Source organism: Pan paniscus, chromosome 12, assembly GCF_029289425.2.
Source record: "Pan paniscus chromosome 12, NHGRI_mPanPan1-v2.0_pri, whole genome shotgun sequence".
NCBI classification, from domain to species: domain Eukaryota; kingdom Metazoa; phylum Chordata; class Mammalia; order Primates; family Hominidae; genus Pan; species Pan paniscus.
This window is the reverse complement of record NC_073261.2, coordinates 94096004-94113684: the sequence shown is the minus strand read 5'-3', so window position 1 is coordinate 94113684 and position 17681 is coordinate 94096004. Positions and strand designations below refer to the sequence as shown.

Here is a 17681-nt window from a genome sequence, read left to right as displayed (position 1 = left end):
AACTTCTTAATCGAAGCTTAACTTCAGTTTGTGGGAACTATTTTGCTTATTGTGTTTTCTAATGCTTCCTTCAATCTTTCTTAGTGCCTGATGGACCTGGATTGGTCAAGAGGCTGATGAAAGAAGCTTGCTTGTTAGGTTGTGAGCTTGGATGCTTGGATAAGAATGGACTATGTCTTTGGAAATTGAGCCATTTTGTGCTTTCTCTGAAATTTTTTGGCATACTGGGATGTATATGAGAGAGTGCTTTCAATTAAATCCTTGGGTATATTTTTATTAATTTCCTCCAGATTTTTCTTTTAAGGCCTTTTCTAAGTTATACTGCATATCAAACTTCCCTATTATTGAAGGATATAAGGTAGAAGGTAAAAGCCATTTTCCTATAAGTAACTTGGGCATTTGCAAAGATTTTTCTCAAGTACATTTATAACTATACTAAAATATACTAATATTGTGTTATGACATACCTTGCTTTTTTTCTTTTATTTTTTCTTTTGAGACAGAGTTTTGCTCTTGTTTCCCAGGCTGCAGTGCAATGGCACAATCTCGGCTCACTGCAGCCTCTGCCTCCCGGGTTCAAGTGATTCTCCTGCCTCAGTCTCCTGAATAGCTGGGATTACAGGCGTGCACCACCACGCCTGGCAAATTTTGTATTTTTTAGTAGAGACAGGGTTTCGCCATGTTGGTCAGGCAGGTCGCGACCTCCCGACCTCAGGTGATCTGCCTGCCTTGGCCTCCTAGAGTGCTGGGATTACAGGCATGAACCACTGCACCTGGCTCTTTTTTTTTTTTTTTTTTTGGTTCGAGACAGAGTCTCGCTCTGTAACCTAGGCTGGAGTGCAGTGGTGTGATCTTATCTCACTGCAACCTCCGCCTCGTGGGTTCAAGCTATTTTCCTGCCTCAGCCTCCCGAGTAGCTGGGATTACAGGCACACGCCACCATGCCTGGCTAATTTTTGTATTTTTAGTAGAAATTGGGTTTCACTATGTTGGCCAGGCTTGTCTTGAGCTCTTAACCTCGTGATTCACCCATCTCGGCCTCCCAAAGTGTTGGGATTACAGGTGTGAGCCACCGTGCCTGGCCACCTTGCTTTTTTTCACTCAAGAATTTGTCTTGGATATCTTCTCATATCCTCAGAGATCATCTATGTTCTTCTTAATAGTTGCATTGAATTTTTTTTTTGTAGATTTATCATGATTTTATTATACCTTACTCTATTGATGGGGCATTTTATTTAGGAAAACAGAAACTGTCCTATGAGTTTCAACAGAGATAATTTATTGTAAGAAATTAACTGGTGTTTGAAAACTGAAAAAGTGAAAAGGAGATCTTGAGATAACAGAGATAACTATAGGAAGCAGTTTTCACCTAGGTCTGGAGGAACAAAGACTGGAGATTAGGGTTATCAGAACCTAGAAACTTAGAGAATAGGCCCCGTGGATCTGGGACTAGGAAGTGCTACCCAGTTGGTAACTCAGGAGCTTGGACGAGGGCCTTGCAAAACTGGGACTCAGATCTCTGAAGAGAGATGCTACTTGACTGATGGTAGTACCTCTGAGGGAACTCTATGAAACTGGATCTCGGAATGTTAAAACAACCAAACCAAAACAAAATGCTGAAGACTGGAAGAATCAACTACTGCATCATGTCCTTTGCTGAAACAGTGCTGACGGCAATGGCCAGTAAATAAGAAGGAGCAAGTCTTTCTTCCTCTGTCTTTCCAGTTTCCTTCCTGTGCTGTTGCTGGGAGAACCTAAAAGCCAGGAAACTGGTTGAAAAGAGGAAATACAGTATGCAGAGTCCTAGCCCCAACCTGATAGAGCAGAGAATTAAAGGGTAGATTTGGAGCTCAGAGACAACAGTTTAATTAACTGCACAGTCTACCCCTTTGGCTACTCAGCATCTCCATTCACACTTTATATATTTGAACTTTCATGTAACAAAACTATTATGCTTTTTAAAAAATTTATTTTTATTTTTGGAGATGGGGTCTTGTGCTGTTGCCCAGGCTGGAGTGCAGTGGCGCGATCTTGGCTCACTGCAACGTCCGTCTCCTGGGTTCAAGCAGTTCTCCTGCCTCAGCCTCCTGAGTAGCTGGGATTACAGACGTGCGCCACCATGCCTGGCTACTTTTTGCATTTTTAATAGACATGGGGTTTCACTATGTTGGTCAGGCTGGTCTCGAACTCCTGACCTCATGATCCACCCACCTTGGCCTCCCAAAATGCTGGGGTTACAGGTGTGAGCCACCGCGTGTGGCCTGGTCCTCAGTTTATTTAATTTTTTAATTTAATTTTGTTTTCTTAGACGGAGTCTGTCTCTGTCACCCAGGCTGGAGTGCAGTGGTGTGATCTCGGCTCACTGCAACTTCTGCCTCCTGGGTTCAGGTGGTTCTCCTGCCTCAGCCTCCCGAGTAGCTGCGATTACAGGCACATGCCACCACGCCTGGCTAACTTTTGTATTTTTAGTAGAGACGGTTTCACTATGTTGGTCAGGGTGGTCTTGAACTCCTGACCGTGTGATCTGCCCACCTTGGCCTCCCAAAGTGGTGAGATTCCAGGCGTGAGCCTCTGCGCCTGGCCTAGTCCTCAGTTTATAATGGTCAAGAGGATATATTGGTCAAGAGGATGTATAATAGTCAAGAAGATATCTAATTTCTTTTTTTTGTATTACCTGTTCCTTATTAGCTCTGTCATCATTCAGCATCTCAACTGGTCAGGATTCTTTACGTACATGAACGACCCATCTTCATTCTTGAAGAATCTGAATCCTCACTGGTGCTGTGTCTTTATTTTATTTTATTTTTTGAGATGGACTCTCACTTTGTCACCCAGGCTGGAGTGCAGTGATCTCAGCTCACTGCAACCTCCGCCTTCTGGGTTCAAGTCATTCTCCTGCCTCAGTCTCCCCAGTAGCTGGGACTATAGGCACGGGCCACCACACCTGGCCAATTTTTTGTATTTTAGTAGAGACGGGGTTTCACTGTGTTGGCCAGGCTGGTCTCGAACTCCTTACCTCAGGTGATCCAACCGTCTTGGCCTCCCAAAGTGCTGGGATTACAGGTTTGAGCCACCAAGCCCAGCTGGTGCTGTATTTTAAGTTGTAATTGTTACTTCATCTTTACTATTGGACTTGGAAGTACTAAGGGGCATCCTAGAGAATCTCCTGGGTTCTGCATAAGTTCTCCTTGCCCCTGTTACTTAGCATCAATCCAGGTTTCCGCTTGTCAGTTCCAGTCATACAAACTAGTAGAACTTCTTTGACTATTTATTCAGTGGCAAGAGGACCTCAAAGTTGCTGGGTAGCAATCTCAACACCCACTTCAATGGAAGTGTTGTTGTACCCCTGCTGGAACATTCCTCCCTTGGGAGTAAGACCTGTAGAGCTGAAAGCTTTAAAAAAAATCTGTGAATGAGTTTATTAAATATAATAGTGGGCATGCCCAGAGAAACTGTATCATACATTTTTGGTTGATTCAAAGCATATGCTTCATCTTGTAAGGTAGAACTCCATAACCTTTCAGCATGTCTCTTTCGGTTAGCATTGAAAATGAGTCTTTAGTAGGCCATTGAGCTTTTCTGCCAGGCCAGCTTCATCAGGATGATACACAGTAAGACCAGTGGAAAAAAGATTTTTTTTTTTTTTGCTTTGAAATACTTTTCTTGATCAGAAGCAAAGTTTTCTACAATACCATGACATTCTGTCAGTCCACAGGCAATGGACTATATAATATTACGGCAGAAAACTATGGACAGAACAGGTAAATGCATACCTAGAACATATATTTGTTATGTCGAAGACAAATTGCTGCCTAGTCCATGACTAGGAATCCCGTATAATCAACCTACCATCAGATAGCTGGCTGTTCCCCCTGGGAAATGACGTGATATTGGCCACCCAACTTTGGTAACTGTTTGGCAGATTAGGCAGTCAGCAACAGCTGTAGCCTGGTTAGTATTGGTACAGGGAAGTTTACATTTTTGGGCCTGTGCATAGCCTCCATGTCTGTTGCCATGGTATTTTGCACACAAGTCCATTGAGCAAGCACTGGAGTGCCCGTGGAGAGAGGCTTACTGTCATGTATATAATGTGTATAACTTCTCCCATTTCTTCTGAAATGGATGCCTTTTGGTCTGCATTGACATATTTCATACGTATTTTTACCCTCTGAGAGTTCTATTCATAGACCTTTGTTTTTGACCTCCTTGCTGCTAGTCTTCTAGTTCTGTTTCTTCCAAGTGCCTGACCATCTAGCTAACAAATTAGCAACTCTGTTAACTAGTGAGGATCTTTACTTCTAGCCAACTCTAAATCCATACAAGAACAGTCATACATACTGACTGAAGTTCTATCTATTGAGAAGATTTACCTTCACCACTCTCCTTGTGATTGGGGCTGTGATTCTGTAGCCATCCATTTCGGGGTAGTACCAGCATATCATGCAGAACCATCTGTAAATCAGGGCCAAGAGTATTTTCCCCTCATATTATTTCATCATAAGGAGTTCCCCATGAAGCTATTGATGTAGAACAAGGAGGAGACATTATAGTGGGAGTAGGTATTGAATTCTGAGCCACTTGTTTATTCAGTTTTTGCCTTTTGGACTTTGTCAAGACAGATCTTTTATAAAACACTTGATGAAGGATACTTGTTGCTTGTGCTCAATATTATGGTTGGTGTGTCAGATAACATTTGGACAGCTCTGAATTCGTAGACATTAGTTTCGTAGATAGATATTAATCTCTATCTGGGACTAGTAAGGAACTAGGAGCTGTTTTTCAAAAGGAGAATGGTTATTTGCATGAGAGGGTGTGGCTTTGCTCCAAGACCCTAGCATTCTGCTGTGTGATTGTCCCAATTAGGTTGCCACAGGCTCCTTACAGCATCATTATTTGCTGTGGACTTCTAGTGTCAGTGTCATTGAAAGTGCTCTTAAGGTAAAAGTGGCAGAGCATCTTGCAGTACAGTCTGGTCTTGTTGCAGAGTTTCTTGTTCTGCACCTTACTCAAAATTGGCAACCTTATATGTTTCTTGATACTTGGATTAGAGCACACTTTCAAGTATGCTAAATATTGGCTCCCAAATCCAAGTAGGCCACCTAAGTACTGTGGCTTTTGTTTCTGTGGTTGGTGTTACAAGTTGGAGCAACTTGTCTTTCAGTCTGGAGGGAATATCCTGACATGACCAGACCTCTGGACCTCTGAAACTTAACCATGGTTGCAGAATCTTGAGTTTTTCTGGGGACTCTTATTCTCTGGTTTGCACCTTACTCAGGCATTTAATTTCCTTGCTGTTTCCTTTTCATCTGGACCAATCAGCGTGCTGTCATGATGTAGTGGACCATTATGTTGATCTGCAGGATGTTAGGATGATCAGGATTTCTAGAATGTGAGATGCGGTCTTAGGGAAAGATTGCAAAGATTTATTATTGTTCCTGCCAGGTAAAAGTGGACTTTTTGTATAGTCCTTAAAACTAAAGATAGAAAAATATTGGATAGAACTGTAACTACCTACCAGATATCAGGGGATTTGTTGATTTGCTTTAATAAAGATACCTCATCTGGAAAAGCAGCTGCAATGGAAGTCACCACCTGATAGTTTACCATCCACAGTCATTCCTCAAGATTCATTTACAACAGTCCAGTAAAGGGGACGAGGTCATTTGATTACCTCTGTATCTTTTAAGTCTCTCTCTCTCTTTTTTTTTTTTTTTTTTTCCAATACAGGGTCTTGCTCTGTCACTCAGGCTGGAGTACAGTGGTGTGATTTTGGCTTACTGTAGCCTTGCCGTCCTGGGCTCAAGTGATTTTCCCACCTCAAGGCTTCTGAGTAGCTGGGATGACAAGTGCATGCCATCACGCCTGGCTATTATTTTTTAGTAGAGATGAGATCTTGCTATGTTGACCAGGATGGTCTCAGACGTTTAGGCTCAAACGAACCTCCATCCTCAGTCTCACAAAGTGCTAGGATTATAGGTATGAAGGCACTGTGCCCAACCTCAAATCTTTTACAGTGGCATTAATCTAAAAAATTTCTTCAGGAATGTAGCATTGCTTTAGTTTAATATCTTTGTAGAGAAGGAAAGTTCTAGGGGCTTATACTTCGTGTTTTCTATATTACTGGCCGACAGAGAAGAGCAGAGAGCTAATCTGGGGATTGTTTTCAGTTGCCTGTTTTATATTATGCATTCAGGAACTGGGGAAGTAACTATTACACAATAAGGATTTACAGACCCATAGAACTCTGTGAGACAGCTTTGGGCTGAAACTCTATTAATCGCTTGACCATCCTACGTGCCCTCTTTCGTGGACCACAGTGATGTTTTAGGTCAGTTCAGTGCCATGTTTTTGTAATGCCTGAAAGATCTTTTCCCCCATGCACAGTCACTGTAGTGAATGCCCATAGGTCTTTTTGAGGGAAGGTTTGGAGTATGATTTACAGTACCAAATATAGTTGGGGTATCGTAGGATCCTTTCTCAAGGGGAGTCATCCTCCCTTTCAATAAAAAGCTCTGATCTGTGAACAGATTAATTAGGTCTAGAAGTTTTCATTCTCCCTCTTTTTTTTTTTTTTTTTTAGCAATTCAAGTCATGTTTTTGTCTGCAAGTTTTTCCAGTATTGTATAGATAAATAATAATTTACTAGGCTGCCTTGAGTATACTAGACAAGAGTAGAAACCATTCATGGGTGAACTGGGGACAGGATATAAAGATGAAATTACATTATAGACTTATTTCTCTGGGAGAATAGTACTTAGCATTTTTGTGGTCTAACTTTAGTAATTGTTGTAATATTAAATAATCATGGCTAACATTTATCGAATATTGCTGATGGCGAAGCTGGGCCCAGAATCCAGATGTGTGACTATAAGGCCTATGTTTTTAGTTGCTATTGCTGGATTATGGTGACAACAGCAACAAAAACAATGCATCTGCTAAGCTGAACTAAATCCTCATATACCCCAGTAATGGTAATTGTCTAAATATATTCTTATGGATGGAGGTATTTGAGTGCCTACTCTGTGCTTAACATTTTACTGGATGAATAGGAAAAATGACAGATGATTTTAGTTGTCCTTAATTTTTGGTGATATATATAAGAACATGTGTTACTGTCTGGTTCTGAACTGTCTTTTCCAGAATAGTTAGTTGAGGTTTCATTTAAAAAATTAAAAAATTTTCATTGATAAATAATTGTATATATTTATGGGGTATAATGTGATGTTGTAATATATTTATACATTATAGAAAGATTAAATTAAGCTAATTAACATATCTATCAACTCACCTACTTACCATTTCTTTGTGATGAGAATGTTTAAAATCTATTCTTTTAGCAATTTTGAAATATACAATACATGGGCTAGGCGCAGTGGCTCATGCCTGTAATCCCAGCACTTTGGGAGGCAGAGGCGGACAGATCATCAGGTCAGGAGATCAGCCTGACCAACCTGGTGAAACCCCGTCTCTACTAAAAATACAAAAAAATTAGCCGGGGATGGTGGCGCATGCCTGTAATCCCAGCTACTCAAGGAGGCTGAGGCAGGAGAATCACTTGAACCCGGTAGGCAGAGGTTGCAGTGAGCCGAGATTGCACCACTGCGTTCCAGCCTGGTGACAGAGTAAGACTCCGTCTCAAAAAAAAAAAAAAAAAAAGAAATATACAATACATAATTAGTAACTGCCGTCACCAGATCACTAAAATTAATTCCTCCTAAGCTTCCCAAAGTGTTGGGATTACAGGCGTAAGCCACTGCACCTGGCCTTTACTGCACATTTTCTTTACCCAGTCACCCATTGATGGATACTTAGATTGGTTCCATATCTTGGCTTTTGTAAAATATTTTATTTTTTTTTTATAACTGCAAGTTTCTGTTTTAAATGATAAACTAATGAAGAAAACTGACTTGAAACTGATGAGTGTTCTTTATTTGATAATGGTTAAGTTATGATTTTGGTTAAAACTGTTGAGTACATTTTCCTTTGCTTATACTCCCATTTTCTTTCAGTGGGCCACAGTTACATTTCATCTTCCTCATCATGTGTTGAAGTCCATTGCCAGTGCCATTGTAAATGAACTCAAGAAAATAAATCAAAATGTTGCTGCCTTACCTGTGGCGTCCTCAGTGATGGACAGATTGTCTTACCTCTTACCTAGTGCACGTCCAGAACTCGGAGTGGGGCCAGGCCGTTCTGTAGACAGGTATGAACCTTGCTAACAAAGAAAGGTGACAGTGAGATAGAATTGATTAGTTTTTGCATTAAACAAGGAATAACTAGAAAATCTGGTTATGATTTTTAAAAATTTCACAATTTCTAGCCTAATTTTGAAATTAAAAAAAATCAATATGAATTAGAATCTGAAAACCAGATTTAAAGTAAACTGCTACTTGAATTGCTATTTTTAAACACTATATTTTAGTACACTAAGGGTATTTGAAGGGATTATAAAGCCACATTTTGAAAATTCCAGTTTAGTACTTGCTTAGTAAATATTTTAGTCAAATTAAAATTACTATAATTATTTAATGAATAATAACTATTTTTCCATTGATGACATTTTGTGACCTTTGAGATAAATTTTGCCTAACTTACCATGCCCTAATGTGGGTATAAGGAAAGTGCTATCATTTTACAATAAAAAAAAAAAAAAAAACAAGACCAGTTTAAAAAATAATAGGAATAATTTTGAGTTAACAATTTTTTATGCTGCTCGCCCTGGATTTAAACAGTATTACAAAAATCATACCTAAACCATCATTTTCTTTGGTAGAGGTTTTTTTGAATGCCTCTTTTGTTTAATTAATTAAAAAGCCAGTGACACATTCATTTAAAAACTTAAATGATTTGCTATTTGAAATGACGATTGAGGTTCTTACTAAAAGTACCAAGGTTTAGAAATGCTGTACTGAAATATAATACCCACAATTTTGATTAGATTTTTGTTTGCCTTTTCATGTAGTATTTATTTATTTATTTTTGAGACAGAGTTTCACTCTTGTCGCCTAGGCTGGAGTGTAGTGGCACAATCTCGGCTCACTGCAACCTCCGCCTCCCAGATTCAAGAGATTCTCCTGCCTCAGCCTCCTGAGTAGCTGGAATTATAACCGTCCACCACCATGCATGGCTGATTTTTTTTTTTTTTGAGATAGAGTTTCGCTCGTTGCCCAGGCTGGAGTGCAATGGTACGATCTCGGCTCACCGCAACCTCTGCCTCCCAGATTCAAGCGATTCTCCTGCCTCAGCCTCCTTGGTAGCTGGGATTACAGACATGTGCCACCATACCGGGCTAATTTTGTATTTTTAGTAGAGACAATGTTTCTCTGTGTTGGTCAGGCTGGTGTCGAACTCCCTACCTCAGGTGATCTACCCGCCTTGGCCTCCCAAAGTGCTGGGATTACAGGCATGAGCCATGGCGCCCAGCCAAATTTTCTTTTTTTATATTTTTGTTTTGAGATGGAGTCTCGCTCTGTTGCCCAGGCTGGAGTTCAGTGGCATGATCTTGGCTCACTGCGAGCTCCGCCTCCCATGTTCATGCCATTCTCCTGCCTCAGCCTCCCGAGCAGCTGTGACTACAGGTGCCCGCCACCATGCCCAGCTAATTTTTGTATTTTTAGTACAGGTGGGGTTTCACCATGTTAGTCAGGATGGTCTCGAGCTCCTGACCTTATGATCCACCCACCTTGGCCGCCCAAAGTGCTGGGATTACAGGCGTGAGCCACTGCACCCGGCATGCCTGGCTCATTTTTTGTATTTTTAGTAAAGACAGGGTTTCACCATGTTGGCCAGGCTGGTTTCGAACTCCTGACCTCAAGGTGATCTACCTGTCTCGGCCTCCCAGAGTGCTGGGATTACAGGTGTGAGCCACTGTGCCCAGCTGTAGTATTTACATTTTTACATTTTCATTGGATGTGACTTGTAATTTCCTAAGCATCTTTCTGAAGTACATTTATAAATAGTATGTGCAGATGTTATCAAAGGCACTACTGAATAAATTCATTTTAAACTTCTATTATTTTTAGTATGGCTCTTCTAGTTCAGTAGCAATATTTATTAATCTTTTGGTAAACTGATTTCTGCGTAATCACTTGCCCTCTTTTTGTTAGTTAAGTGATTTTGTTGTTACATATATAACTTTTATTAGTCGTATTAACAATTGGGCAGAATTTTTATATTCTGTAGTAGTAATCTCTTGGGCAACATGCAGACTATCATTTTTAATCAGATTATCTGGTGATATGTGCTATGGCTGTCATTAAAATATTCTTTGGGATATGCCTGAGATGGGAAAAAAGAAAAATACGTAATTAGAACAAGTGCTTCTTGTCTGAGATCTATGCCTATTTTGAGATTATAAAAGAGTCAGCTCTGCAGAGCTATTTTCTTTGCAAACAGTTGCAGTGTTTCTAAAGAAATCAGTGCAAGCTGTGGTAAATGTTATATTTTAGGAAATGCAGCCATTAGATGGGATATTCAGTATTTTTAGAGGTGTTAAAAATGTCCTAAAATATTAATTTTGATACAGACTGTGGTGTTTGTTTCATTAAAAATCAATCTAGGAGCCTCTGAAGGCTTTGATGAACTTAGGTCTGTGGAAGGTTTGAGTTAGGGTCTATTGGATGCTACTGCTGTTTTGTTGGGTAATATAACGAAATGAGATAGGTCTTCTGTTCTAAGACTGATCCTAAAGACACATATAATGTGAAACTGAGAATGCTTTTCTAACCAAACAGCTATTTGTTTAAAAACCTGAATACAACTATGAGTAAACCTAAAGTTACTAGCAATTTTATAGAAAATCATGTGCTAATTTAAGGGAAGAATTTAGAAGAGTATTTTCCTGTTTTCTTTGTCATGACCTTTACCACTTTTTCTTTCTGTTATCAGTTGTAATTTTATGTTAGGATGAATAAGCTTTGCTTATCAATCCTTTCTTACTTAAAATCTTTTGGACTTCTCTAAAAGTTTACTATTGTCCTTTAAAAAATTACTCTGGTACTTTCTGTTATAGTTTGACTCTTAGTGAGCTGATATATTTTAATATGAAAACATATGTAATCTACCCCTGGAATTGTTTATCAACTGCAGCCACCAATCAGGTTTTCTCCTTCCCTTTCTGTTTAAGGGAAATTCCCAAAAATTACCGTTTTTAGTTTAAAGTAAAAAATTGAACTTGATCATCAGACCATTTGCAGTTTTTGCTGATAACCCAGTAAAATTATTTTTTGCATTGTTAAATAGAAGTTTCACTGTGATTTGATGCCTAACTTCAATTACATAAAGTATGTTTACTTTTAGATCACTGATGTATAGTGAAGCTAACAGACGGGAGACATTTACCTCATGGCCTCATGTAGGCTATAGGTGGGCACAACCAGATCCCATGGCTCAAGCTGGATTTTATCATCAGGTAAAAAAAGAATATAAAAAAATACTTTTCTCAGTAGTCCTTTGTAGCCCTCAGCAAAATTATCACATTTTTTTTACTTTTTCAGAAACTTATTTTGTGCAACTTGTATGCTTGCTTGTATGCATGTATGCTTGTTTTTTTTGCCCAGGCTGGAGTGCAGCGCCACAATGTTGGCTCAACTGCAACCTCAGCCTCTCAGGTTCAAGTGATTCCTGTGCTTCAGCCTCCTTGAGTAGCTGGGAATACAGGTGTGCACCATCACACCTGGCTAATTTTTGTATTTTTAGTAGAGATGGGGTTTCACCATGTTGCCAAGGCTGGTCTCAAACTCCTGACCTCAGGTGATCTGCCTGCCTCGGCCTCCCAAAGTGCTGGGATTACAGGCATGCCAGGCTAGGAAAAAAATTGTTTAAGCAATTAACAACTGAGTATTTTCTTTAAGATTAGATACAACTTTTTAAAAAAACAATTATTTTTATTTTTTGTCTTGAGACAGGGTCTCACTCTGTTGCCCAAGCTGGAGTACAGTGGCCCTATCACCACTCACTTCAGTCTCAACCTTCCCAGGCACAGGTGATCCGCCCACCTCAGCCTCCCTGAGTAGCTGAGACTACAGGTGTGTGCCACTGGGCCTGGCTAACTTCTGCACCAACCTAATTTTTTTTTGGTAGACACAGGGTTTCTGGTGTTGCCCAGACTGGTCTCGAACTCCTGCTCAAGTGATCTACGCACCTCATCCTCCCCAAAGTGTTGGGATTATAAGTGTGAGACACTGTGCTAGGCCATAATTTTTTTATAAAATCAACAAATAGTATTCTTCAGATTTGGTTTCTGACAAGTATTCTATTTTGATGCATGTTTATTTCCAGTGTTTGACATCTGCATTCATAACACAGTAGTAGATGCTTAGGGTAATGCAATAAAAGCAGTTTTACAGTTTCGAAATTCTCATTTTAGTTGGGATACAAATTACCCATATACTAGATAACTACAGAAGCAGCATTACAGGTAGTGCATTGCAACTTGAATATCTGTGCATTAAAGAACTGATTAAGTTGCATAGGTAGAGGAAGAATTAGTCAAGAAAAACAGTCATACTTTTGTGTAGGAAAAGAGGAGAGTATAAAGTGTAAGGATTAACACGATACAGAGGCATAAGAATGGGACATTATAAAAAGCTTTGCTGAATTAGAGGGAAGTTAAGAAAAATGATTTTAGCTAGATGTAATATGTTATTTAATAGGAAACTTAAACTGAGTGGTATAGACTGGCTTACCACTGTTACCACTGCTAAAAGAATCTAAGAAATCTAATACTTATATGTCAGTTTAAATAAAGCATGCTTATTTAAATTTATTTATTTATTTATTTGGGACAGGGTCTTGCTCTGTCACCCAAGTTGGAGTGCAGTGGCATGATCACAGCTCACTGTGCCACAGCTCACTGCAGCCTCAGCTTCCAAACAATTCTCCCACCTTAGCCCCTCAAGTAGCTGGGATTACAGGCATGTGCCACCATGCCCAGCTAATTCTGTTTATTTTTTGTAGAGTGAGATTTCACTGTGTTGCCCAGGCTGGTTTCAAACTTCTGGGCTCAGGCAGTTTGCCTGCCTTAACCTTCTAAAGTATTGTGATTACAGGTGTAAGCCACTGCGCCTGGCCTAATTTAAGAATTCAAGTACATTTTGAAGTACGTTAAAGTAACTGTCATTTAGAATCTGAAGATTGATTATTCCTTCGTTATCTTCAAGTATTCTGAACATCTTTACTAAAATTAAACCAGAAAACTATATATATATATGAATATTTTATTCAAAGTTTGTCAGATTTCCTGTTACAGATAGGTAAGTTTGGAGACTGGCTAATATTAGAATCAGTGAAATAATTTCTCTAAATTAAGGATTGAACATGGACCATTTTTCTAGCAACTTGTCTTTCTTTTAATTTGGTGTAATTTTCTAAGAGTCTCTGTTAAGTGATGCCTTGATTTTTTTTTTTTCTTTCTGTTGAGTTATTGTTCATTATATTCTGTCTTTGCAGAGAGGTCAAATAATAGGTTTCCTAGAATACTCTGATTCTAGGAAATGTTAGGGGCTGATTATTTTAATCTTCTAAAATGTATAGTAAATTTGCATCTATAACGTAAATGTTCACAAATATTAATATTAGTTTTCAGGTATATTTCAGTTCAGGTTTTGAAAATATATACATATATATATATATAAATTGTGCCTGGCCCTTGAATTGAAATATATATAGCATTTTGTCCTATGTTGTATGAATTAGATTCCATATTATGTGAATTAGATTGACTACTTTGCTTTACCTTTTTACTTGCCCTTCTTGTTTAGTTGTATGTGATTTAGTATTTAATAATAAACCCATTGGCTGGTGCAGTGGCTCACACTTGTAATCCCAGCACTTAGGGAGGCCAAGGCAGGAGGATCGCTTAAGCCCAGGAATTTGAGACCAGCCTGGATGCTGTAAGGAGACCATGTCTCTACAAAAAAAATAACAGAATTAGCTGGGTGTCGTGAAACACTTCTGTAGTTCCAGCTGCTTGGGAGGCTGAGGTTGGAGGATCACTTGTGCCCACGAGTTCAGGGCTATAGTCAGCTATGATTGTGCCATTGCACTCCAGCCTGAGACTCTGTCTCTTTAAAAGAGAAAGTTTTAAAGAGACTCTGTCTCTTTAAAGAAACAACAAGAGGCTGGGTGCAGGACTCACGCCTGTAATTCCAGCACTCTGGGAGGCTGAGGGGGGTGGATCACAGGGTCAGGAGATTGAGACCATCCTGACTAACACGGTGAAACCCCATCTCTACTAAAAATACAAAAAAAATTAGCCGGGCGTGGTGGCAGGCGCCTGTAGTCCCAGCCACTCGGGAGGCTGAGGCAGGATAATCGCTTGAACCCGGGGAGGTGGAGCTTGCAGTGAGCCGAGATTGCGCCACTGCACTCCAGCCTGGGTGACAGAGCGAGACTCAGCCTCAAAAACAGCAACAACGACAACAACAACAGAAACAAATAGTGTAAACCAGCCAGACTCTTTCTCTTATACTTAATATTTCAGATACTTCAGTATAGCAATGAGAAAAGTACTAGATCAGGGATTGCATATATGTGTACCTCTCTTTGATTTAGTGGTCATTTTCTGAATTTTCAAATAATGCAGGCAATTAATAAATATTTGGAGGTTTCAGTGTATTGTTGGACCTAATATTATAGGCTAATATTCTTATTTTCAGTATAGAATTTTACTTAAAATTATGAACTTTTAAAAATAACTTTTATTATAAAGCTATTTTAATAATGATTTACCTTTTCTGCCTCTTTTCTTTATAATTTTGCAGCCTGCCTCATCTGGAGATGATAGAGCCATGTGTTTTACTTGTAGTGTATGCCTCGTTTGTTGGGAACCTACTGATGAACCTTGGTGAGTCTTGATGTTTCTGGGCATAATAGGCTAAGTCAGTCGTGTAAATAATGCTTCTAAATTTTACTTTTCTGCTTATGGTATAATTTTTTGCCTTTTTGCCACCTATATTTTTGTCATTGTCCTGAGAATGAGCTAGCCCTGTCTATACTCTGGCACACCACTTGGCATACAGTGTCTGTAAGTTTGACTTTCTAAAAATTGTACACAAGGGAAGTACCAAACAATAGAACCACGCTCTAACGAAAACCGGAAAGCTATGGTAAAGTGAACTCCAGCGTGAGCTTTAGCAGTTGAATCTTGGTCTGTTGAGAGCAGGTTGTCAGTAGGGAATCCATGGAGAGAGGCTTATAGTATACATTTCTAATTTTGAAGTAATTTTAGGGAGTCTTTGATGTCTCTGAATTTTAGTGCATGAAATTTTAGAACCTGGTTAAACATTAGAGATCGTGTATTGAAACTTCATTTTTACAAATAACTATTCTGAGGTCTTATTAATAGAAATAATAGTATATTATTATAGCAAATATTTATATAAGATGGTATACTAGGTACCATTCTGAATACTTTATGTATTTTTAAATCATTTAATTCTCATGTTTCCCTGTGAAGTAGGTACTATTGTAATCTCCATTTTATAGGAGGAAACTATGAATATTTTCCAGTTTAACCTTTACAGTCACTCTATGAGATAGGAGTTACTATCCCATTTTAAAATGAAGAGAATAAAATTTGCTGAAGGGCATATGGCTAGTGATAGAGCCAGGGTTTGGTTTTAGGATATGTTGCTTATTTTGTATGAAAATTAGTTTGAAGTCTCTGAATGTTAAATCAGCTGATGTGCATGGGGCAAACTTGCTAAAACGTATTGCAGTGTACCTATGGAGTTCAGATTGGAAAATACTGTATGAAGAATTCAAGTTGTATCTGTCTGCAGGCAGAGAGTTGAATACAGTAGTCCCCCTTATTTGCAGGGCATGCATTCCAGGACCCATTGGATACCTGAAACAGCAGATAGTACTGAACCATATACATACTATATTTTTTTCCCTGTACATCCATAACCTATGATAAAGTATAATTCATAAATTAAGCACAGAAAGAGATTAATAACAATAACTAATAAAATTGAACAATTTTTTTTTCCCTTCAGATGGAGTCTTGCTCTGTTGCCCAGACTGGAGTGCAGTGGCGCGATCTCGGCTCACTGCAACCTCTACCTCCCGGGTTCAGGCGATTCTCCTGCCTCAGCCTCCCGAGTAGCTGGGAGTACAGGTGTGCGTGGGCCACCACGCCCGGCTGATTTTTGTGTTTTTAGTAGAGACGGGGTTTCACCATGTTTGCCAGGTTGGTCTCGAACTCCTGAGCTCAGGTGATCCACCCACCTCAGCCTTCCGAAGTGTTGGGATTACAGGCGTGAGCCACTGCGCCAGGCCTAAAATTGAACAATTTTAACAATATACTGTAATAAAAGTTCTGTGACTGTGGTCAGTCTGTCTGTGTTTCTCTCTCTCCAAATATCTTACTGTACTGTACTCATCTATTTTGGGACCATAGTTGACCATGGGTAACTGAAACCATAGAGAGTGAAGCTGTGGGCCAGGCATGGTGGCTCACGCCTATAATCCCAGCACTTTGGGAGGCCGAGGCGGGTGGATCACCTGAGGTCAAGAGTTCAAGACCAGCCTGGCTAACATGGTGAAACCCCGTCTCTGCTAAAGATACAATAAATTATCTGGGCGTGGTGGTGTGCACCTGTAATTCCAGCTACTCGGGAGGGTGAGGCAGGAGAATCGCTTGAACTGGGGAGGCGGAGGTTGCAGTGAGCCGAGATTGTACCATTGCACTCAAGCTTGGGCAACAAGAGTGAAACTCCATCTCAAAAAAAAAGAGTGAAGCTGTGGATAAGAGGGGGACCTGTTGCATGAGCAGTTTTCAGTTTAAGTTGAGTTTCTGTTTGGAATTGTCTTTCCCCGTAAAGGCTGTGTGTGTGTGTGTGTGTGTGTGTGTGTGTGTGTGTATATGTGTATATATATATGTGTATATATATATATGTGTATATATATGTGTGTGTATGTATATATATACACACACACATATATATGTATATATATACACACACATATATGTGTGTGTGTATATATATACATACACACACATATATATACACACACATATATATACACATATATATATATACACACACACACACACACACACATATATATATATATACCATTTTAGTATATATTTTTTAGGTCCCTATGCCAATCCTCAAAAAGTTATTTAACCTATACCTGAAAAGTTATACAGTATTATCAAATATTATTTTCTTTGTAAATATTTTCTATGGAAAGTTGATTAAAATTTCTAACGTGGGCTACTGAAAACCTATGTTTTCTTGACATGGCCAGGGATTCAGGGAGTCTACCTCTTCTTTGCACCAGCATTTGGGATTCCTCAAACACTCAAGAAGTTGATTTGGTCTCTGAAGGCCTGGGGCAAGTCTTCCAAATGGGTAGGAGGGAAGAGGATTGATGGAGGCTGGGGAACCTAGGCACCTTCTGAATTGTAAAGGGGAAAGGAAAAATTTGAAAGGGTGAATGGGACTCATATTTTGACTGTGCGAGTTGATAGAGTTACTTTGGAGGGAGGTTGAAGTTAAAAACATAAAAAATGGACCATACCCTAGTAACTAGCAATTCCACTTCTATTTACCTACCCTAGGGAGTTAATTGCTCTTGTAGGCACAGAGGCATAAAATGGATGGTCACTGCAGTTAAAAATCGGAATCCTTTTAAATGCCAATCAGGAGGGGAATAGCCAAATAGAATGT

General features: G+C 39.4%; 1 protein-coding gene across 29 annotated transcripts in view; it reads left to right on the top strand.

The window, feature by feature from the left end:
* The window catches only part of BIRC6 (baculoviral IAP repeat containing 6), a 263300-nt gene that overhangs the window by 27248 nt on the left and 218371 nt on the right, over nucleotides 1-17681 (top strand). For all 29 annotated transcript variants that reach the window (XR_004669772.3, XM_034952910.4, XM_055108071.2 and 26 more), the window contains exons 4-6: nucleotides 8010-8203; nucleotides 11299-11410; nucleotides 14763-14845. Coding sequence is in view for 28 of the 29 variants with exons in the window: in XM_034952910.4 (XP_034808801.1) it covers nucleotides 8010-8203; nucleotides 11299-11410; nucleotides 14763-14845 (389 nt within the window). In the remaining variant the exon portion in view is untranslated. The remainder of the gene's footprint in view (nucleotides 1-8009; nucleotides 8204-11298; nucleotides 11411-14762; nucleotides 14846-17681) is intronic.